Raw genomic sequence first — 22,284 nt, 5'->3', positions numbered from 1 at the left:
CACACGACTTTCAAGTGCATCCTCTGATGTTGGTCGTGTGCACCTTAGGTCACCTGGTGAAGGGGTCTCCCAGGTTATTTCTTGAAAAATCACTGTATTCACTTTGCCGTTAGTGAGAGTCTGGGGCGGGTGGGAACTCTGCAACTCTGCCAAACTGACAACCCCCGTCTGTTTCTCATTCTTTGCCCTCTGTCTAGCACCCCTGGCTTTTGTCTGCAGCAGCCACCGTGCCGGCTGCAGACGGGAGAGCGTGTTCCCGGCGTTCCTGGGAATTCCCGCCTCAGCAAGAGCGGTCCCTGCTCCACGGCTCAGCACCTTTGTCAAGGTTCCTCGCGCAGGATCAGCAAATGGAAAAGTGCCAGACACTTGCGCACACTTGTCTTTTTTCCCCTAGTGGTTACGTTTAATGCTTTTAAATGGAAAACGGGTGATGTCTCTATGTGTACGGTCTAGTCCTCACCGTGCACACAGGAGAGGCACCCTCTACCCCCGGTTCCCGGCGTCCTCCGCGCTTCCCCGTTCCCGGCGTCACCCGCGCTCCCCGTTCCCGGCGCCCCTCGCGGCCGCCGTCCTCCGCGCCGCGAGCCCCGCCCCGGCGGCGACCGTTAGCGCGGCTGCGGCCTCAGCGCCTGGTCCCGCCCACGTGGCCGCGCCATTGGGCCGCGCGCCGTGGCCGGGAGCGCCGCGCGCCGCCGATTGGCTGCCTCTGCAGCCCGCTCTGCGGTTCCCCCAATGCGGGGCGGCCGCGCGCAGGATTGGCCGCGCGCGCCAAGGTCCGCCCTCCGCTCGACCCGCGCGGCAGGCGGGTCCCGCCGACTGGAGAGCGCCCGCGCGGCCCTTCTGGAGGGCGGCGGCGGCGGCGGCGGCGGCCGGGCAGTAGGGATCTCCGCTGCAGTTGGGCTGCGGGCAGCTCGCGCCGGCCGCGGGCGCCGGAGGTAGGTGCGGGGCGCGAGGGGCGCCCCGCGGCCGAGCGGGCGGGCGGGCGGGCGGCGCTGCGGCCTGCGTGAGGCGCGCCCTTCCCCTCCCTCCCTCCCGGGCCGAGGCCGCGGGCCGGGGTCGAGCGGGCGGGGGGGCGCGGGCGGGCCTGGCCTCTCGAGTCCCGGCCTTTGTGAAGCATCATGGCCACGGGCCTCGGAGCGCGGGCGGGGGGCCCGCGGGGGCCGGGGTCTGGGCTGGGCCGGGGGCGGTGGCGGGCCCCGGGCCGGGGGGCGCCGCGCCGGTCGCTTTCCGCCCGGGCAGACACCGGGGTGTGAGGAGGCCCCTCGTCCCGCGTGCCCGAAGCCGTAGATGGCTTTCAGGCGGGAAAGGTACCAACAGGGGCGGTGCTCGCCCAGGACCCTGCCGGGTGTAACACAGTTTGGGAAATCTGAGAAGTCGCCCGTCTTCACCAAATGCTCACGGACTGAGTGTCACGTAGGTGATCAGGATGTGGTTTTGTCGTAACAATGACCATGATAGAAATAAGTGGAAGGTGGCAACCTGTTGACAGAGGTACCTGTCAGGTGTCGTCCGATGGACTTGGGTTGCTCAGGGTAGGAACTTGATTTGTCGTTTGCATGCTTGCATGTACCTTGTTACCCGGTGCACGACAGTCCATTCTGGGGCTGGGGACTGTGCCAGGCCAACCGCTAGGCGGGGATCCTGTTTCCTGGCGGCGGTAGAGTGGGCCAAACCCTGCTACAGGCGGTCACCCACCAGAGGGAGTGAATGGCCAGTCGGCAGTGCCGCCTGTAAGTGCGGGATGTGAGGCCGATGGAGGATGACAAAAGGACGGGATGAGGTCATACTGCTGCTGGGTTGGGCGGGAGGCTGCAGCGCCGAGAGGCTTGAGCGAAAGGCAGCAGCCACAGCGCTGGACCATCACAGACGGCACCTCCATGCCAGCCCAGCAAGCGGACTCCAGTGAAGGGCACTGTCCAAGCGTCTCGGTTTTACCCTGTGTTGGGATCCAGGGGAGCCTGCTGCAAGTCTGCTGCTGGCTTATGGTCCACTTGGCAAGCAAGGTTTGCATCCGTGTGTGCAGTCAGCTGAAGCAGTAGTGAGGCCGATGGCAGGAGAGCCACCCTTTGAGCCTTTTGTGGCCAGCCACTGTGCAAGGCACTTCCCAGGGGTTTTATAATCTAACCGTGACCTTGGGGGTACGAAAGTGAGTCTGACTGGTTTGCCCAGTCTCGGCTTCAGGTTGGAGCTGCCCTCTACTCCTTGGTGATCTCGTCCAGTCTCCTGGCTTTAATGCCGTCTCTCCTTGACATCTGCATCTCCATCTCCAGCCCTCGCCTCCCTTCTGAGCTGCAGCCTTATGCCTGTGGCTGCCTCTTCCACATCCCCCCGTGTTACTTTGATGCCAAGTAGCCATGTGTAAACCTAAACTGTGATCTTCACTCACCCCAAACACTCCCCATGCTGCCTTCACCACCTCTGCATGTGACATCTCTGTCCTTGAGTATGGAGTCACTCCTAGGCCTCCATGCAACCCTCAGGACAGTTTCTCACCACCTCCAGCGTGACATGCTGGTCCAAGCTCCCGGTGAGCCTCTTTATTCTTTTCTTTGCTCTCACCCTTGCTCCTCCTACTGTCCACCCACCTGGGGTTTTTCTGGACCTACAGTGTTTCTTTTAAACTGCAAGACTGTAATCCCGAGGCAGTACAGACTGGAGCCAGCTTACCTGGGTGGTAAAGCAGCTCCACCACTTTCTAGCTGTGTGACCTCGAGCAAGTTGCTTCATTTCTCTATCCTTAACTTTTTCTCACAGTGCTGTGTGAGAGCTGGTGAGTGACAGTACCTAAAGTGCTTAGAACAGGGCTTGCCTGAGGGTTGGTTGCCACTGCTGACCTTGGATCATGTGACCTCACCGCTTGAACCCTCCTGTCCAGTGGCCCATCTCTCAAGATAAGAGCCAGAGTCCTGCTTTCCCTCGCCCTCATTGATCTGGCCTCCTCTCTCCCCACTGGGCATACTGCTGTCACCTGCCACCCCACGCTCCTACCCGGAGGCCTTTGCTCTTCTCGCTGTTGCCTGAAATGTCCCCTCCTCCCACCCCAGCTACCCACCCGGCCCACTCCTCTACCTTCAGGTGGACGTTGGCTGTGAGGCCTTTGCTGCCCACCCGTTTTGAAGCTGCCTCCCCTTCCCCAACTCCTTGCTTTGTTTTTTCTTGAACGGTTCTCAGTTTTTCTTAGTTGTTACTTGTCAGTCTCTCTGCTAAAACGTGAGCTCTGTGGCCAGGGGTTTTGTCTGTCTCATGCCCTCAGCATCTAAAATGGTATGTGTGTGCCACCTGGAAGGTATTGATAGGTACCGACAGGCAACAGGGATGGTAAGGAGCTTGCTTAGGATGGCCTGCTGTGGAGCCCTCAGCATGAGCTGCTGCCCCTGGGGCTGGGCAGCTTCCCTGAGCTCCAAGGACCACACTTTCCATGGCTTCTTGGAGACTCCACTCTGTGCAGCTCTTCCATTCTTCAGTTTTTATCATTCTCATCCTGGCTTCATGCTGCTCTTAGCCTTTGAACGTGGTAGCAGGTGTCCCCGTCCTCTGCCGAGTGTGTCTTCAGTGCCCCCCGTCTCCTCACATCTCTTCATGTTAGCCTTTTTAGCCCCAGAATCACGAGTTGGCTCTTGCTAGGGTCTCTGCAGACCTGCCTGGTGCCAAGGGGTTTGGTCCTGGTCACATCTGTGTTCTGTAGCACTGGGTATGCTGACCTTCTGTCCTTCTCTGAAACGATCTTTCTTGGTGCCAGGAGACTGGCCCTACTCCACTCAGTGTTCCTCGTGTGTGTCTGGCTACAGCCTCCTCAGCGATCACTGCGGTTCTGAGTCTGTCATCATTTGTGTGCTATGTTTCCTTGGTCCTTAGCACCTTTGACAGACATACCTGTGTGGGAGGTATTATGTTAAATTCCCACTGAAATCAGAAATGTGAAGACATCTTAGAATCTAGGAAATAGATTGACAGTCAGTGGTTGTTGCCCTGTAGTTCATGGTAGTGCCCCCATCAGAGTAGGTAGTCTTTGGGTAGTTGTTGGATGAATTAATCAAATCTAAACAAGTCTCTGGTTTTTATGTTATGTCCCCTTCAAAGTTCAACCACCACGCTCTGTCCCTTCACTGTAAACTTCTTAAACATGTGGTGTCTGCTGTTTACTGTTCTGTCTGCAACCAGCAAGCTGCCCCGAGTGGGCATGGGCACGCACATGTGTCTGCATCCGCGTGCATATGGCATGTTTGTGCGTGTGTCTGCACGGTGTGGGGGTGTACATGTGAGCACATGCGTGCGTTTCTGCACGTGCTTCTGCTCTGGTGGGTGCCCTCCCTCCTGCAGGCCCCTGTGTTTGGATGGCCCCCTGCCCTGCCTTCTCAGCCTTGTGTCTTCCCTTCCGTTGTGCTTCTCCAGAGTTGCGTCCTCAGCCCTCTTCTCGGTCTGCATTCCCTCTCTGGGCGGCCTCTCCTGCGGTTTGGGTGACCGCCTGGCTGATGTGTCCTGGCGGCCTCAGCCCCGTTGGCCAGGTCTGCCCAGAGGCTCGGAGCGCCCTCCTCTGCAGGCGCTGCTTGACTGTCCCTCCGGGGAGAGGCCTCGTTGGTCGTCAGGGCCCCCTTGTCCCAGCTCTCCACCTCTGCCCACTCAGCAGTGCGGTCAACTCTGTGTCTCTGCTGTTCTCGAGGGCACGGGCACCATGCCTGGCGCAGCTGTTGGCCTTCCTTCTCAAGTAGGGACTGAATTGTGGCCTGAGGGTCCCTTCACTCCCGGTGGCTTCTTGTTGCCCCCCAGGATGGAGCCAGGCTCCGGGCGGCTCCCAGGACTCCCCGTGCCTTGGCTCCAGCTGTCTCCTGCGGCTCCCCCGACCCACTCTGGCTGGGCTCCCTTCCCTGCGGTCACCACCCCTACCTCTCCCGGGAACAGAACCACGCCACCTCTGGCTCCCCCAGCCCGCTGCATCACTGTCCCCATCCACGTGCCCCAGGGTCCCGGGTGACAGAACCCCTGGCCCTAGTGCCGCAGAGTTGAGCCGAGGGTCTCCCGCTTGCCCTCTGACTGACCCGGCCCTCGCAGGTGAGTGGATCCATGTCGCTCTGGTGCTGGAGGGAAGCCGCACACCTTCTGTGTGTTCTGGAAAGGGCAGCCTTGCATTGCATGCTGGCTTGCCTTGTAAAAACTGAGTTAGGGGGTGCTGCGGTGAAGTTTAGTGGAAGATGTTTTTTTTTAATCCTTTTTGAGCCTAAACATAATATGGTTTTTGTGTTTCTCAAGTTGGAATTACAGTGGACAATTAATAAAGTATTTAATTTGGGACTTAAGGTACAATTTAGGTTCTGAAGAAAAAAGTAAAGTTCGATTGTTTTAAAGCATAGAAGGTTCTCTTTTTGGGCAGCATTCTTTTTAAATTTTCACTGCTCTGTCAATAGCACTGGGCTCTTGGTACCAGGACGCGGAGGGCTCTGTTGCGTTGTGACAACGCCTTTACGTCTCTTTGCAGGTGGAGGAAGACGGGTGCCCCTCCGGCTTGAGGACAGACTCGCTTAGTCGTCAGTCATTTAAGCTGAGTGCATTGTGATTTCCAATAATTGAGGCAGTGGTTCTAAAAGCTGTCTACATTAATGAAAAGAGCAATGTGGCCAGCTTGACTAAGCCGCCAGCGTGTGCAGCGCGGGCAGGACGGCACCCGGGTCTCGACGGACTTGTGCATGTTAGCTGTATAGATTTATGTAAGGTTTTTTAAAACTCTGGTCTTTTAAAATAGTCTTAACCACTTTTACTATGGAGACATGTGAGAGCCCCTCTCCTCTCCCGCGTGAGCCCGCAGGAGGAGCGGTGATGGAGAACCAAGCTTGCCCCCTCCGAGCGCTGCCCCGTGGACAGTCTCCACCACCTCCCCTGCAAACGTCCAGTGATGCAGAGGTAATGGACGTTGGCTCTGGTGGTGATGGACAGGCCGAACCCCCTGCTGAGGACCCGCTCAACTTCTACGGAGCTTCTCTTCTCTCCAAAGGATCCTTCTCTAAGGCCCGCCTCCTCGTAGACCCGAACTGTAGTGGCCACAGCCCGCGCACCGCCCGGCACGCACCTGCGGTCCGGAAGTTCTCCCCTGACCTTAAGTTGCTTAAGGATGTAAAGATTAGCGTGAGCTTTACCGAGAGCTGCAGGAGTAAGGACAGGAAGGTGCTGTACACGGGAGCAGAGCGCGACGCGCGGGCAGAGTGCGGTCTGGCCCTTAGCCCTGTCAGTGGAGACGTGCATGCTTGTCCCTTTGGCGGGAGTGTTGGTAACGGGGTAGGCGTAGGGGGTGAGAGTGCGGATAAGAAGGATGAGGAGAATGAGCTGGATCAGGAAAAGAGAGTGGAGTACGCAGTGCTGGATGAGTTAGAAGATTTTACTGACAATTTGGAGCTAGATGAAGAAGGAGCAGGCGGGCTCACGGCTAAAGCGATCGTGCAGAGAGACAGAGTGGACGAAGAGGCCTTGAAGTTCTCCTACGAGGTATGTCGGTGTCCCCTCCTTTGGAGCACTCTTAGCAAAACCCAAAGAGAGGTGTTTGGGAATCGCAGCATCTCTGTAAAGCTGATGTTGCAGAGGAAAGAACACCCACAGGAGGTGGAAACGTAAATGTGAAAAGAGAAAGCCATCAGGAGTCCAGGTTTTCAAACTTTGCTAATGAAAAGTTTGGCTGACAGGTCTGCCTCGTACCCTTGTCCCAACTGAGTTGGAAGGAGCTGCTGGCCACGCTCCCTGGTGGCACGCACACCTGCCTGAGCGTGTGCTTCAGCTGGCGGTTTCATTCCATTTGTTTTTCAGATGATCACGCAACATAGAGGCACACCTAGGCCCCCGAGAGCGCCTCCTTTCTGTCGTTGTCAGTGACACTGTGACACTTGCCTGGAGGGCACCGGGGGGGCTGTGGTGTCTGAACAGCATATTTTGCAGGATGATTTTGACAACGATGTTGATGCTCTGCTGGAAGAGGGCCTCTGTGCTCCCAAAAAGAGGCGGATGGAGGAGAAATATGGAGGAGACAGCGACCACCCATCAGACGGAGAGACAAGTGTGCAGCCAATGATGACCAAGATTAAAACAGTGCTCAAAAGTAAGTCGGGCCAGGAAGTAGCGAGTGTTCACGGGACTTTGCATGTATGGGCATGAGAGCCCTCGGTGTCAGGCAGCAGGTGTGTGTCTGAGGCCAGGAGGGCCCTGTCTGGTGATAGGAAACAGACAAGATGTGAGGACACACCCAGATGCATGATGGCGCAGCTGCAGGTGGTGCAGGTGCTGTGGAAACCAGAGCAGCTGGGCTTGTGCGGCATGGTGGGGAGAGGCCTTCTGAGGGGGTTGGGCAGATCCCTGGGGAGGGGGCATCCAGGGTTATGGATGCTGGGCCCAGAGGCGGTTGCTCGGCATGGTGGCTGGTGATGGTTGCAGTCCGGGTTCTAGATTCTGTGCCAAGTGTCGGGGGAGCCACTGGAAGCAAGCAGGACTCGTTCCACAGTCTGGTCTGAAAGCACGGCTCGCGGTGCACGTGTGACTCCTGCACTTTGAGTAGAGGTGGAGGGGTCGGAGACGCGGTGGGGAGCGGTCAGGGGGTGCCCAGAGCTGGCCCGTGCAGCCCCCCTGCTGATGCGGAGAGGTCTGAGGGGTCTCCGTGTCTGTTTCTGTCTTGGCCTGGAGGCACCTCTCAGTGTCTAGGTGGAGGTGTTAGGTGGGTGGTGGAAAGGGGCTGGAGGGACACAGGACTCAGGCACACAGGTTACATCTTCTGCTGAGCACCAGCGCAGGTGGCCAGCGTGATGGGAGGAAACCGAGGGTGGCCGACGTACAGTCTCCTGGCTGCGGAGCGGACATGTTGGCAGTGCTGGGCCGCGCGTCTGCCAAGTGGGCCGCAACAGGAACAGTAACAGACTATGAGATGCACGCAAGCTCTCCGGGCAGCTGGGCCAACTCTGTGACAGCTCACTATCGCAGACATGCCTTGTCCCATGATGTGCTCAGCTTGAGCTGTGTGAGTGCCTCCTTCTCCTTACTTAGCCCATAGCTGGTTGCAGACAGCTCCCAGCCCAGCCCGCGGTGGGCATGGGGGTGCCTGACGGGGTCTGTGCGTGTCCAACCTCACATTCCCTCCCAGGGCTGTCCTGACACAGGTGTCTGCTGGTGTTGGCCACGTGTGGGTGTCAGACCTGGCACAAGGGTGTCATTCCCTTTTCTGTGAGAATAGCTGGTGCTGTTTTCATCTCGTATGTGTCTTTTTAGATTTCACTTGGTTTTTCACTTCCATTTGTGAATTTTTAACTTGTTCCCAATACCTGTAAGAAAAGTAAGTTTTACTTAAGTCTTTGCCATGTGCTTTTTTCAGCAGCCAGGGCTGTCAGTAGCAGCTCGAACAGCACAGGCTTGTCACCTGGTCACAGGGAGCAGTGATCCACAGATGTGCAGTTACTAGCGAAGCCTACCCAGGCCCTGCGGTGCCTCTGGCCACACCTGTGGGAGGCGGGCGGGGAGTCAGTGTCCACGGTGCTTGCCAGCCGTGGAGGCAGAGCTGTGGCGAGGCCCTGTGTCTTGCAGAACCCTGCTCTAGGCTCCGAGGCCTGCCTGTGCCGTTCTAGGCTGGGGAGTATAGCAGTGAGCAGGGTGGACAGCTTCCTGCTGCACGGAGGGACTTCGAGCCTGTGGGTCACACCCAGAGGGACAGGCACAGCAGCAGAGGGAGAGCAGAGTTTTGCAGGTGGGGCTGGGTGGGACTTTCTCTAGTGGAGAGCGGGGTGTTCCCCCCTCCTACGTTTTAGAGGTTCTCTGTAACGTTGGGTCCACCTTGCTGTTGTTTCTGACACGGGTTGTAACTTTGGAAACGTCCTGACAGTTCTTACTCAGTTACAAGTGTCTTTAAGTGATTGCAGGGTGTTCTTGTCTTCTGTGCAGGTCGTGGCCGTCCACCTACGGAACCACTGCCGGACGGGTGGATCATGACGTTCCATAACTCCGGAGTCCCCGTGTACCTGCACCGAGAGTCTCGGGTGGTCACCTGGTCCAGGCCATACTTCTTGGGAACGGGAAGCATACGGGTAGGGGACACATCAGTCATAAATTTAGTCTCGTAAGTTGCAGGAGGAGCATGCATGTCTGCCCACGTTGCATTGCAGCCAGACAGGCAGGTGAAAGGCACCGGACGTTCAGATGTTTGGGGCCATCCTTGTAATCTGTGTTGCAATTTCACTGTCCACAGAAACATGACCCTCCTCTGAGTAGCATCCCCTGTCTGCATTACAAGAAAATGAAAGACAATGAGGAAAGGGAGCAGAACAGCGAGCTCGCCCCCTGTGGGGAGGTGTCTCCCGCCAAGCCCCTGAGCCGATCTGCAGAGCTGGAGCTCCCCCTGGAAGAGCCCGACTCCTTGGGGGCTGACTTGGGGCCCCCAGATGAGAAGGATCCACTGGCGGCCGAGGCCGCCCCCGGGGCCCTGGGGCAAGTGAAGGCCAAGGTGGAAGTGTGCAAAGATGAATCAGTTGGTAAGTTTCCAGAGTGAACTTGGTCCCTGAGGAGGAAGGGACCTGTCCGTGCTTGCCTGTCCACTCCCGCATGGCTGGAGAGGCCGTCTCCCTGAGCTTAGGAGATTCTGCCTGCTGACCTCTTGCTCCCAACCCGCACACTGGTGCTGCCCTGCAGATGGCCTTTTTCTCTGGTCATGTTCGCGATCTTTCCTCAAGTCTCGCTTTTCATGAAAATGGGACATGCTCGCATGGAGTCCTGGTGTACCAGTGCGCAGAGTGGGCGTCTCCACCACGTGGTGTGGATGCCACCCCCTTCTCAGACCCTCAGTTGCTCTCAGGTGTGGGGCGTTCCTCCCTGTCCCTCCTGCATCTCTTCCATGGTGGCAGGCTGTCTTAGCCCCCATGCGTTTTCGGGGTCTCTCACTCTGCTACTGCCCGGCCTGTCTGGGAACTCCTGCATGTGAGGGGCTGGGGCTGCTGCTGAGGAGGGGGACAGTGGTGTCTGGCTCCCCGTCCCGGCTAGCTCTGTCAGCGGGTGGGCTGTTCTCGGGACACAGCTGGAAGGGAGCCCTCCCTGTAAGACTCTAACTTGGCGGTCTGCCTCTTCACACCGTCCTTCCGCACATGCAGGACACACCTGAGTGTGCTCCTGTTTTTCTGAAAACAACTGCCTGCCACCTCTGACCTCATGGCTCTTGTTTCCAGACTCGCTTCTCTGCACTCATGTGTAAAGAACTATGTGGTTTTGGTTTGTCACTAAGTGTGCAAGCACGTTGTTCTGTAGCTCACGTGGAATCTCAGGCATCTGCCTGGTGGGAGGAGGGGTGCAGGCAGGGCGCCAGCAAGACTGATGGGAAGCCCTGGGGTCCTGGGGGAGAGGTGGAACAAGTGCCATGGCCCTGAGCTGCCTACTTGCTGCAGGGCGTGGGGGCGGCCATGGTGGGCACGTGGTGCCTCGGCTGCTGCTGGCCGTCCAGCACCTGTTTCCATGTGGGGAGAAAGGTCCCAAAGGCTGGTTGCGGTTGGCTTTTTTTTTTAGATTCGTTTTTGTTTTTTTATTTTTGTATTCTTATTCTTGTTCTAAACAAACTAAAGGACATGCCAGAAATTTGTCCCTAGGGGACCTGGCAGGGTAATTTGAGCTGGCAGAATGAAGGGGCGTGATTCTTTACTTCCCTCGCCCTTGGAGAGGAAAGGGGAAGGGGGTATCGTGTGGCTGGGACCTGTCCTGCTCACCGGGTGGAGGGCGTGACCTCCACCCGTGACTTGGGTCTCTGGTGAATCCCGTATAGACCTCGAGGAGTTTCGGAACTACCTGGAGAAGCGCTTTGACTTCGAGCAAGTTACCGTGAAGAAGTTCAGGACATGGGCTGAGCGTCGGCAGTTCAACCGAGAAATGAAGCGAAAACAGGCTGAGTCAGAGAGGCCCATCCTGCCGGCCAATCAGAAGCTCATCACTCTGTCTGTGCAGGACGCGCCCACGAAGAAAGGTGAACGGAACTCACAGGTCTGATGTTACTGGGATGTGTGCTCCAAGGGTGCTGCATCGGCCTGTGTCTGCCCTGCGGCGCAGAGGTCCTCTCCCCGCGGGCTGGGGTGTGGTCACTGCAGTCCCCGCTGTTGCTGAGACGGCCCCTTTTGTCACAGAGTTTGTCATCAACCCCAATGGGAAGTCGGAGGTCTGCATCCTGCACGAGTACATGCAGCGCGTCCTCAAGGTCCGCCCTGTGTACAACTTCTTTGAATGTGGTGAGTGTGACCTTCCCCATCTCACTCCTAAAGCATCAAGCACGTCACTGGGGTCACTGCTGGGGAGGTGGGAGCTGACTGTCATTCCCCTCTGCTGGGTAGGAACGAGAGGGGAGGTCGAGGGGGATCAGATGGTCACCTCCCCGCACCCCCTTCCCACTGCGCCTCCGAGGGTGGAGGGGCTGCAGCCCTGCAATGGCCACAAGCTGTCCTCTGGCCGCCCGCATCACTCCTTAGTGAAAACCAGAAGCTCAGCGTCCACTATTGTCTTCCTGCTTCTCTGGCTCACAATGTCTGCATGCCACCCCTTGCACTCCTCCGTCCATCTTTCTCAGGCGTTGGTCCCTGTCCCCCTCGACTTCCTGGCCATGCTCTCTGCCTGCTGACTGTCCCTCAGCCCCACCCCAGTGCCTCAGGGACCCCCCCGCAGGCCTCTGCCTTCCAGCAGCAGCCCTACCCCCACCTCGTCTTGTCTGTCAGCGCGAGCACATTGTGTGTGTGCACGTATGCTTTTAATGTCTTGGCAAGTGTGTTTTAAAATGGTAATTTTAATTTTAAGAGAACCCAAGTGAGCCTTTTGGTGCCTCGGTGACCATCGATGGTGTGACCTATGGATCTGGAACGGCAAGCAGCAAAAAACTCGCGAAGAATAAAGCTGGTAATGTGCCTGCTTGGTGTCAGAGACCCGTGTTGGCCCACCAATGGCTAGGGAAGGCTGTGGATGGGGCAAGTCTGTTTTATTTATGTAATCATCTACTTGGATCTTTTTAAATTATGTACTCACTGGAAAAGATTCAAATAGAAAAAGTAAAACGTGAGAAATGAAAGTAGAGGCCCTTTTCCATTCAGATGGCTGGGCCAGCGCCTCCCGCCCTGTCCCCAGCGCTCACAGATGCTGGTTGCTCTGTGCTGCCTGAGCCCAGGGCACCGTCTGTTTAAACCCAGCAAGGCAGGGGTGTGCTGAGAAGGAGAACAGGTGGCATCTTCCTCAGGTGGTTTTGATGTCCATGAGGACCATTTTTCCAAGTCCTTCCAGCTCCAGACTTGGGACTGCCACTCCTGGAACACAGCCAAGCAGGCCCTTGGGAAAGCTGGTGGTTTTTGGTGGAAGTCTGATGCTCCTCCTGCCCGTGTCCTGCTGCTGGCTATATTCCTGGCACTCCTTGTTGTTGGCGTGCTTTTCCAGAAGCCGCTTAGCCCCAGCACCAGGGTTATTTGGCCTCTTCTGGGGAGTGGACCACATCGCAGGCACGTGATGGATGCACCCCGGGCCCTGGCACCCCCATCGCCGTGTTGTCTTCAGAGCAGCTCTGCCTCTTACAGAGCGCGGAGCGTTTATCGCAGTCTCACCGAGTCTTGGGTTGGTGGAGTGTCTGTGCTCCGGGGCTCAGAGTGCCCCTGGGCCTTGCTCTCTTCTGGTGGTGAATGCCGAGGGTGATGGGACCCCACCTTACTGTCTGGCTGACCCCGTGTGAAGCTGTGCTGGGTTCACAAGCTCTGCCCGATCCCCAGGAGGTCTCCTGTCAATTTTAGAGAGATTCTCTCCAAAGGCTCTTCCTGCTTCACAAGTGGGGTGTTCCTGGGGTCTCGGAGCAGAAGCCTGTGAGGGTCCCATGGTGGGTGGGGCCATCGTCATGGCGCTGGCGCCTCGCCTCCCACCCCCACCCCATGCTCCTCCCCACGTGCTCTTCGTTTTCACCCCTGTTCATGGGGTGCCTGCACTCGGGTTCTCGCCACCCCTGCGCTCGGGCCTGCAGGCGCCTCCCCAGAGTGTCCTTCTGGCCCAGCTGCTGCTCCCCACCACACCCTTTGCCTGTGCCTCACGTGCAGGCCCTTGGGGCTCTGTCCCCGGGGCCCAGGCTCCCTCGGCCGTGGGGACCCCACCCTCACCCTCAGTGTTCCTCTTTCCACAGCCCGGGCCACGCTGGAAATCCTCATCCCAGACTTTGTTAAACAGACCTCTGAGGAGAAGCCCAAAGACAGCGAGGAGCTGGAGGTGAGGGTTGTGAGCCCACCCTGGTGTCAGACTGTGCTTGGGTTTAATCGCTCAGGTGCCAGGTGCTCCGTCTCTTGTATTTCATCAAAGAGGAGACCTGCTTGTCTTTGCAAGCAGAGGAAATGTTCTTGTCAGAGAATTCTGTCCTTGTGTCTTGCCGAGGGTTGTGAGAAGCTGCGGGTAAATGTTTCGGAAGGAAGCCATGCTCCGCTGACAGCAGATCCAAAGTGGAGTGAGCCTTTGAGGCAGAGGCTGCAAAACCTAGATTGTTCTTTATGTTAAGAACCATTTAAAACTATTTGTAAAGTTTTTTGGGTAAATATGGTCCTATGGTTATTTGTAGCAAGGGCTTCTCACTCTGAAGAATGCATTCTTTTTTATAACACCATAAATTTTTCCCTTTTAAACTACACAGTACAGTGGATTTTTGTACATTCAGAATACTTTCATCACTCCAAAAAAAAACTTTGTCCCCATTAGCAGCCACCCCCATTCTCCCCGTTCCCAGCCCCTCAACCCCCAGCAGCCACTCATTTACTTTCTGTCCCTGGATTTGCCAATTCTGACGTCTTCTGTCAGTGGAATCATACGATGTATGTTCCTTTGCGACTGGCCTCTTCCACTTCACGTGCTGTGTGAGCTGTGAGTATTATCAGATTGAGGACATTTCTTCCACTCCTGGTTTGTTGACAGTTTTTGTTAAGAATGGGTGTTGGATTTTGTTTTTTCTGTTTCTGTTGAGATGATCTCGTGGTTTTTGTCTTTGACTTTACTGATGTGGGGGGGTGTTTCATTGACTTTTGAATGGTAAACACACCTTGCATTCCTGGGATAAATCCCACTCAGTCGTGGTGTATAATCATTTTTATGCGTTGATAGGTTTGGCTCACTGGTATTTGTTAAAGATTTTCGCAGCTGTACTTATAAGGGGTACTGTTCTGTATTTTCTTTTCTCGTGATGTCTTTGGTGTTGGTATCAGGGTAATACTTGCCTCATAGAATAAGTTGGAAAGTGTTGCTTCCTCTTTCATTGCAAAGGATTTGCAAAGGATTTGTATTAATTTTTTTTTTTCTTTACGGTACGCGGGCCTCTCACTGTTGTGGCCTCTCCCATTGCGGAGCACAAGCTCCAGACGCACAGGCCCAGCGGCCACGGCTCATGGGCCCAGCTGCCCCGCGGCATGCGGGACCCTCCCGGACCGGGGCACGAACCCGTGTCCCCTGCATCGGCAGGCGGACTCCCAACCACTGCGCCACCAGGGAAGCCCTTAATTTTTTTTTTTAAAGATAAACCACACGCTTCCTTGGTGGTACAGTGGTTAAGAATCCGCCTGCCAATGCAGGGGACATGGGTTCGAGCCCTGGTCCAGGAAGATCCCACATACTGTGGAGCAACTAAGCCCTGCGCCACAACTACTGAGCCTGTGTGCCACAACTACTGAAGCCTGTGAGCCTAGAGCCCGTGCTCCACCACAAGAGAAGCCACCTCAATGAGAAGCCCGCACACTGCAATGAAGAGTAGCCCCCGCTTGCCACAACTAGAGAAAGCCCGCACGCAGCAACGAAGACCCAACATAGCCAAAAATAAAAAGATATACCATGCAAGCACAATATTTATTCCTTCATTTATTTATTTATTTATTGGCTGCACTGGGTCTTCGTTGCAGCACACAGGCTTCTCTAGTTGTGGTGTGCAGGCTCTGAGGTTTCAGCACACAGTCTTAGTTGCTCCGCGGCATGTGGGATCTTAGTTCCCTGACCAGGGATCAAACACACGTCCCCTGCATTGGAAGAAAGATACTTAACCACTGGACCACCTGGGAAGTCCCGGTATTAATTTTTTAAACACTTGGTAGAATTCACCAGTGAAACAGTCCAAGCCTAGACTTTGCTTGGTTTTGAAGTTATTTATTTACTGATTCAATCTTTTTGCTTGTTATACATCTTCAGATTTTCTACTCCTTCTTGAGCCACTTTTGGGATTTTGTGTCTCTCTAGGAGTTTTCCCACTTGATCTAGGTTATCTAATTTATTGACAAATACACATTCATAGTATTCCGTTATGATCCTTTTGTTTAAACTTTTTTAAAATAAATTTATTTTATTTATTTTTATTTTTGGCTGCATTGTGTCTTCATTGCTGCACGCAGGCTTTCTCTAGTTGCAGCCAGCAGGGGCTGCTCTTCATTGGGGTGCGCAAGTTTCTCATTGTGGTGGCTTCTCTTGTTGCAGAGCATGGGCTCTAGGCACGTGGGCTTCAGTAGTTGTGGCACGCGGGCTCAGTAGTTGTGGCTCATGGGCTCTAGATCACAGGCTCAGTAATTGTGGCACATGGGCTTAGTTGCTCCGCGGCATGTGGGATCTCCCCGGACCAGGGCTCGAACCCGTGTCTCCTGCATTAGCAGGTGGATTCTTAACCACTGCGCCACCAGGGAAGTCCCTTATTCCTGATTTTTAGCAGTTTGAGTCTTTCCTTTCTCTTGGTCGGTCTGACTAAAGGTTTGTCGATGTTGTTCGTCTTTTCAAATATCCAACTTCTGGTTTTGTTGATTTTTTTTCCTATTGGTTTTTTATTCTCTATTTATTTCTGCTCTTGCCTTTATTATTCTTTTTTTCTGCCAGCCTTGGGTTTAGTTTGTTCTTCTTTTTCTAGTGTCTTAAGATTAAGGTATTGATTTGGGGTCTTCTTTTTAAATATGGAGTTTACAGCTATAAATTTTCTTCTGTGTACTATTTTGCATCCCATAATTTTGCTTTAATATATGTTGTGTTTCTTTTGTCATTTGTCTCAAGGTATTTTCCTGATTTCTCTTGTAATTTTTTTCTTTAAACTAGCGGTTATTTTAGGAGCATTTACTTTTCATATATTTGTGAATCTCCCAAATTTCCTTTGGTTATTGATTTCTAACTTAATTCCACTGTGGTTCAAAAACATAGTTTTTGTGATTTCAGTCAGTCCTTCTAAGTTTATTGAGGCTTGTGTTGTGACCGCCTGAGAGGATGTGCATTGTGTGTTTCTGAGTGGAGTGAACAGGCGTCTGTGGGTTGAGCTGGTGTGGGGTTTGCTGTTCTCGTTCTTGGTGGGTCTTCTGTCTGGACTGGTGTTGAGTCCCCAGCTGTTACTGTTGAATTGTTTATTGCTCCCTTCACTTGTCAGGTTTTGTTTCATGTATTTTGGGGCTGTTAGGTGTGTATGTGTTTGTGATATTGATATAAAATACACGTTTGGTTTTTGTCCTTGGTTCCTGGTGGGACCTTCTAACGTAGTAAATAAATTAACGTTTGGTTTTTGTCTCCAGTTCCTGAAATAGTTCCAGTTGATAAAAGTGAAGGGAACGTTCTATTCTAACCCCTTCAACTACGCCTGAGTTCATGTTCAGGAGGTGAATTTTGGAAGCCCCGAGGATGGGGGTGGTTGCCAGGGGAACCATCATGTAGTCGGAGGTTGGACTTCCAGCCTTGTCCTCTGCCTCCCCCAGTGCCCGGGGAGGGGTGGTGCTGGGGGTTGGGTTCATCCCTCGTGGCCAGGGGTCTGAGCAGCCTGGCTCACACAGCGATGCCTCTGCAGACACCCTGACTAAGGGGCTCGGGGTGCCTCTGGCTGGCGGACCCATTGAGGTGCTGGGGGGGCGGGGTTGTGCTTAGAGGGGGATGATTTCCTGCTTGCTGGAACCAGGGCCTCCTCCTGATGCTGGGTGGGGAGGAAGCCCCCTCTCTGCCAGAGCAGCAGGTTCCAAGGCTTTTATATGAAGAGGGCAGGGCTGTGGTTGATGCTGCTACAAGCCGAGGGGCCCTAGAAGCTGGACAGTCTTGGAAGGGACCTCTCTGAGAGGCCTCAAAGGAGCATGTGGTTCTCCGTTATGGCCAACCCGGGAGGGGGCCCACACTCCTGAGTGGGAGCCGGGGGCCATGGGGTCAAAGCGGCCTCTGGGCTGGCAATGCCCCTGTCACCAGCTTCCTTTTTCTTCCCTGAACCAGTTGGGCGTCGCCTCTTAAGAACCTTGGTCACGTTTCTGTTCTGCCGTGTCTGGTCACTTTCTCTCTTCTATAACCTCACTTATGATGGTTTTCAAGCTTTTTTCCGAAGGTTGTGTGTCTTTAGACTTCTGACCGGTCGTCTGATCAGCCTCTGATTCAGGATGGGCTCCCCAGGCCAGCGGCAGGCAGCCCGGCCCTTGCCATTCCTCGTTTGTGTCTCGGGCATCTGGGTGGGGAGGTGTGGGATGTGGGATGCAATGTCTCCGAGAGGTAGTGGTGGGGGCAGGAGGCCCCAGGGGAGGCGGCAGCACGGAAGCCGCTTCACGGGGCCACGGGAGTGGCCAGCACTATGACCGGCTGCTTCATTTTGTAGTATTTTAACCACATCAGTATCGAGGACTCGCGAGTCTACGAGCTGACCAGCAAGGCTGGACTGCTATCTCCCTACCAGATCCTCCATGAGTGCCTTAAAAGGTAAGTGGGGGGGGCGCTTCCCTGGCCATCGGGCATGGGGGCCTCTCTTGGGTGCCCAGCACCCTTCCACCCAAGGGGCTGGATGGCGTGTGGTGGGAGAGTCCCTCCTTGGAGCAGCGGTTTGGGGAGAAGGGTTGGTTCTGTCTTGATGGGCCCTTGGAGGGCTTTCTGGAAGCAGCCATTTCCTCCCCGTCAGTTGATGTCACCTACTGTCTGTTTTCTCCTACAGAAACCATGGGATGGGGGACACCTCCATCAAGTTTGAAGTGGTTCCTGGTAAAAACCAGAAGAGTGAATATGTCATGGCGTGTGGCAAGCACACAGTGCGCGGCTGGTGTAAGACACACACCCCTCCCCCAATACACCCACACACAGGCTTTCAGTGATCCCGAGGACCACTGCCCTGGCATCAGCCGAGCCTCAGTTGTATGCTGACTGCCCACGGTTGTGCCCACAGCATCCCATGTCCACATCTGAGTCACAGCTGACCTGAGTGCAGCTGTGGGTGTCCAGTCCCCGGGCTGGTCATTTTGGCTGGGCTGTGTTGCTCCCCAGCGGCTGCCACCACTGCCCCTGTCCAGCCCTCGGTCCCTGTAAAGGGAGCAGGAGCCTCCTAAGACAGCAGCAGAGCCCCCCGCAGGGCCCTCTGCTGTTGCTGGGCACCAACTGTGCTCTTCACCTAATCTGGTGTTTGGTTATAACCTTACTTGCAAAGAAACTTTGTGTAAACTGTAAACACAGACCAGCACTGGGTAAGTGAGAAGGTCATGACCAAGCAGGCCCTGGGTGTGCCCTGTGCCCTGCAGACACCATTCCTTGCTGAGGCCAGCCCTGAGCAGGTGGGCAGGGCATAGGATAGATCCCCCATCTGAGCCAGAGGCCCTTGCTGCTCTCCAGGCCTGTTCTGCACCCTGGCCCCACCTTCTCTCCATCTAGAAACGTCCCCAGCACAGGATGCCCTCTGGATGCTCCCCCACCCCTGTGTCTGCCCTGCAGGTGCGTCCTCTGTGTCAGCAGATGTGGGCTGGGGGCCGGGAGGCCTCATAAGCTATGGCCTTGGGTGTGTCCTGGCCTCCCCGAGCTTCTGATGGGCTGTTCTGCAGGATGGGCCGGGCTGAGGTGCTGTGCCCAGTGCAGCGGCTGCGCCTTCTGCCCCCTCCCGTCGGGAGCACCCCTGTCTGGACGAGGTGGCCTTGTGGATGGCTGGTATCTGTGACTCCCTCTATCTACATTTCCTCTCAGGCAAGAATAAGCGAGTTGGGAAACAGTTAGCTTCTCAGAAGATCCTTCAGCTGCTGCACCCACACGTCAAGAACTGGGGGTCCTTGCTGCGCATGTATGGCCGTGAAAGCAGCAAGATGGTCAAACAGGTAATGGGGTCCCCTTCTGGCACAGGGGGCCGGGGGCAGAGTTGGGCTCTGGCTGCATGGGGAGGGGATGGGGTGTGGGCCAGGGCTAGAGGGAGAGCGAGCAGACCACACACAGACAGCTCTCCCTGGCCACCAACTTTCAACGGCCCATGTGTGTCATCTGTTTTGTTTCTGCTCTTTGGGCCAAGATCTCAAGATTTTAGCCAATACCCTTAGGTTTTTGTGTTTGGGGTGGAGAGAAGTACAGGGAAGCGAGGTTTATGTTGACTTTTTCCCTGATGTTTACAGAAACGGTCTGGGTCACCAGCACCCCTGTGAGTGGTGGGTGTGGAGGGTGGGGACTGTGGATGGTGACCCCCAGGCCGTCAGTGAAGAGCTCCTTGCTCTCGGCCTGACAGGGTGGGTGAGGGGAGGGGACACTGGGCCCCGAGGTGCTTGGCCCTGTGTTGCTGAGCCTCTGCTTTCGGGTCTGTGCTCTACTTCTGTGCATTGTGCTGGGCTGTGAGTGAGGGGAGAAAGCCTGCTTGGGCCCGTGGTGGGAGCCCCCTGGAGCTGGCGGGCAAGGGGTCCATCCAGAGGCAGGGGAGTGTGGCACCCACGGCCAGCAGGCATCTTCAGATACGGCTTCTTCACCCTGGACGGGCCTGCAGGGAGCTCAGCGTCTGGGCCCCACAGGCTCCCAGGGGCCGCAGTGCCGGGGCAAGTTCTGTCCTGCAGTGTGCTGTCCCCCCGGCTGAGGCTGTGTCCTGGTTGCTCCTGCCTGAGGGCTCTGGGCATGTCGAGTGCCTGCTCAGTGGCTATGTCAGAGGCCAAGGGGGCCGGGGGAGCACCCTGCGCAGGAGGCAGTGGCAGAAGTGGGGAACAGCTGGCAGGCAGCCATCCAGGCGGGTCAAGGGAGGGGTGACCCCAGACGGTCCTGCGAGCGGGCTCTGCTCCCCAGGAGACGTCGGACAAGAGTGTGATCGAGCTGCAGCAGTTTGCCCGGAAGAACAAGCCCAACCTGCACATCCTGAGCAAACTGCAGGAGGAGATGCGGAGGCTGGCGGAGGAGAGGGTGAGGCCTGTCCGCATGCTCTCAGGCTGTGGCAGTGCTGGAGAGCTGGTGGCCCTGGCCTCCTGTGCACTGATGTGGGGTCCCTGTAGGGCTTGTCGGGGCAGCTTCAAACCCCTGGTGGCTGTGACCTCCTTGACCCTCCACTCCCGGGCATGCGTCTTGATGCCCACAGAAGTGCCAGCACGTGGTGCTTTGCGATCGCGCACATTCTGCAGCCCCGCCACCGGCCTTTCGCCGAGGTTGGGCTGCAGGTTCCCATGTCGCCTACATCCCTGACCTTGGCTGTTCTTCCAGGAGGAGACGCGGAAGAAGCCCAAGATGTCCATTGTGGCATCTGCGCAGCCTGGCGGCGAGCCCCTATGCACCGTGGACGTGTGATGGCTGGTGGTCCGGGCTCAGGGGCTGCCAGCTCTGCTGCGGGGGAGACCTGCCCTCACTCTGCAGCCCCGGGTCTCCAGTCCACGGTCCCCTGCCACTGCGTGTCTGACAGCCAGGTCCACGCAGCTCTTCCTTGGGGGCTACCCACAGGTCTGGGTGGCCACGTTAAAGCATCGACTCAGCCTGCCACACAGGTGGACACAGAAAGGTGGGAAGTCGCCATGGACCTCTGCTTGTGTGGACATGCTGCAGACTGGTGTTATGAAGGTTTTCATGAATTTTAGTATGTAACAGGCGCTGACAAGAAATGATAGTTGGATGACATGAAATGAGAAAGCCCTGCGCCTGGTGCTCCCACGGGCACCGTAGGGACCTGGCCAGAAGATGCACGCTGGCACCCCATCCCCTTCCCCGCCTCCTGGGTTTTCCTTTTTTCTCCGAAAAAGTTATAGTTAGGAAGGAGTATTTCAGACTTCTTTGGTTTAAAATAAACACAACTTAGTATCAGAACTATTTTTCAGAGGCTGTAGGCAAACCACCAAGGTGATCATTCTTTGCCTTGAAATGCATTGCCCGTGACGTGGATGAAGGCACCTGTCCCTGCCCAGCTTGCTGCCCCTGCCTGGGCTGGGGGGTGCAGTCCATTCTTCTGAGTAAGTCTTAATGCCCCCAAAACATGCCTTCTTAGACACTGAGGCCCCTCACCTTCGCTGGCCTCTGGCAATTTTTTACTAAATTTTTGCACAGTCAAGTCTGTCCACCCATCAATTTTTAAAGCTTTTATGATATTTTAGCGTTTGGAAAGAAACTTTTACAGTGAGAGTAGAAGATAGATTTGGAATCACGTAGCAGATGTGAACAGTTAATGCATTTTAGCTCGTGGATTTGAGAGGAAACGAAGACCCTCAGTGCAGTGTGTTCACATGCTGGTGCTCCTGTCCAGAGCTGGTGCGAGCATGTTGGGGCGGCACTGGGTTTTGAGAGCAGCCGTCTGGTGCAGCCAGGTGACTAGGTGGCCCCTATGGACAGGTGTGGGGTAGATTTGTTCCCACTGAGTCCCAGCAGTCCAAGTTGGTTGTGAGCCGTTGGCTCCCCGCCCCTGGCATCTGTTCAGGGCACCGTGTGCTCATGGCACAGTGCTTGACACCTCCCGTGGGTGGTGTTTTTACAGGAGACAGTATTCTCTATGCCCTGCCACCCACCGTGACTGAGGTTGGCGCCTGTGCCGACCTTTGTAAAAGAGTCCGCAAATCGAGTTGCTATAATTACACACTTGCTTCTGTCCTGCCCTGTCTGTAGTTGTGAATAACCATTTGACTATAACTGTTTGCCCTTAAAACAGTCAGATGCACCACCTCGAACCAAAGCTTTGTGCACACTGGAGGCAGGTGAGCCTCACTGAGGCCTCCCCGAGTCCTTCCTCTGTCCCGTGTATGGGTGCAAGTATCCTGTGAACACAGCCGTACTGAGGGGGCAGAGGGCAGGGGGAGCCTATGCTGAGGCCACTTTTGGGTGACCACCACCCTTTGTGTACCTCCCATGTGGCAGCTGGGCCATGGCTATAGGGGTGAGCCTTGATTGTCTGAAAGCATAAAGCAAAATGTCCAAAAGGAAATGGCTGGTCTGTCTTTCTTCTGGCCATGGGGTGGTCCTTAATTGGCTAGAGCTGCCCTGAAGGCCAGAGCAGCTGAGCGGTGTCCCAACCCCACCCCTAGCTCTTGTGGTCACTGGGAGGTATGTCCCTTTGGGGATGGGACTGCAATGAGGGTGGGGAAGGGCAGTAGGGCAGCATCTCGTTCTGTGCTCCCCACGCCA

At 55.8% G+C, this 22,284-nt stretch overlaps 1 protein-coding gene across 5 annotated transcripts; it reads left to right on the top strand.

The window, feature by feature from the left end:
* The first annotated feature begins 789 nt into the window (after positions 1–789).
* On the top strand, positions 790–22,084 carry DGCR8 (DGCR8 microprocessor complex subunit). Of its 5 annotated transcripts, XM_067699856.1 has the most exons (15): positions 790–935; positions 5,474–5,702; positions 5,801–6,474; positions 6,919–7,078; positions 8,902–9,044; positions 9,206–9,488; positions 10,763–10,960; positions 11,118–11,219; positions 11,779–11,877; positions 13,133–13,215; positions 17,567–17,667; positions 17,897–18,003; positions 18,910–19,037; positions 19,978–20,091; positions 20,386–22,084. In XM_067699856.1, the coding sequence occupies exons 3-15, from the start codon at positions 5,812–5,814 to the stop codon at positions 20,467–20,469; spliced, it is 2,265 nt and encodes a 754-aa protein (XP_067555957.1). In that variant the 5' UTR covers positions 790–935; positions 5,474–5,702; positions 5,801–5,811; the 3' UTR covers positions 20,470–22,084. The 5 variants fall into 5 exon arrangements, with proteins under 5 accessions (XP_067555957.1, XP_067555956.1, XP_067555954.1 ...); XM_067699855.1 differs by having other exon boundaries at positions 5,474–6,474; positions 19,981–20,091; XM_067699853.1 differs by having other exon boundaries at positions 5,474–6,474.
* The last annotated feature ends 200 nt before the right edge of the window (positions 22,085–22,284 follow it).

This window comes from Pseudorca crassidens, chromosome 12 (assembly GCF_039906515.1).
Source record: "Pseudorca crassidens isolate mPseCra1 chromosome 12, mPseCra1.hap1, whole genome shotgun sequence".
NCBI lineage: Eukaryota > Metazoa > Chordata > Mammalia > Artiodactyla > Delphinidae > Pseudorca > Pseudorca crassidens.
This window is presented reverse-complemented; position numbering and strand designations above follow the sequence as displayed.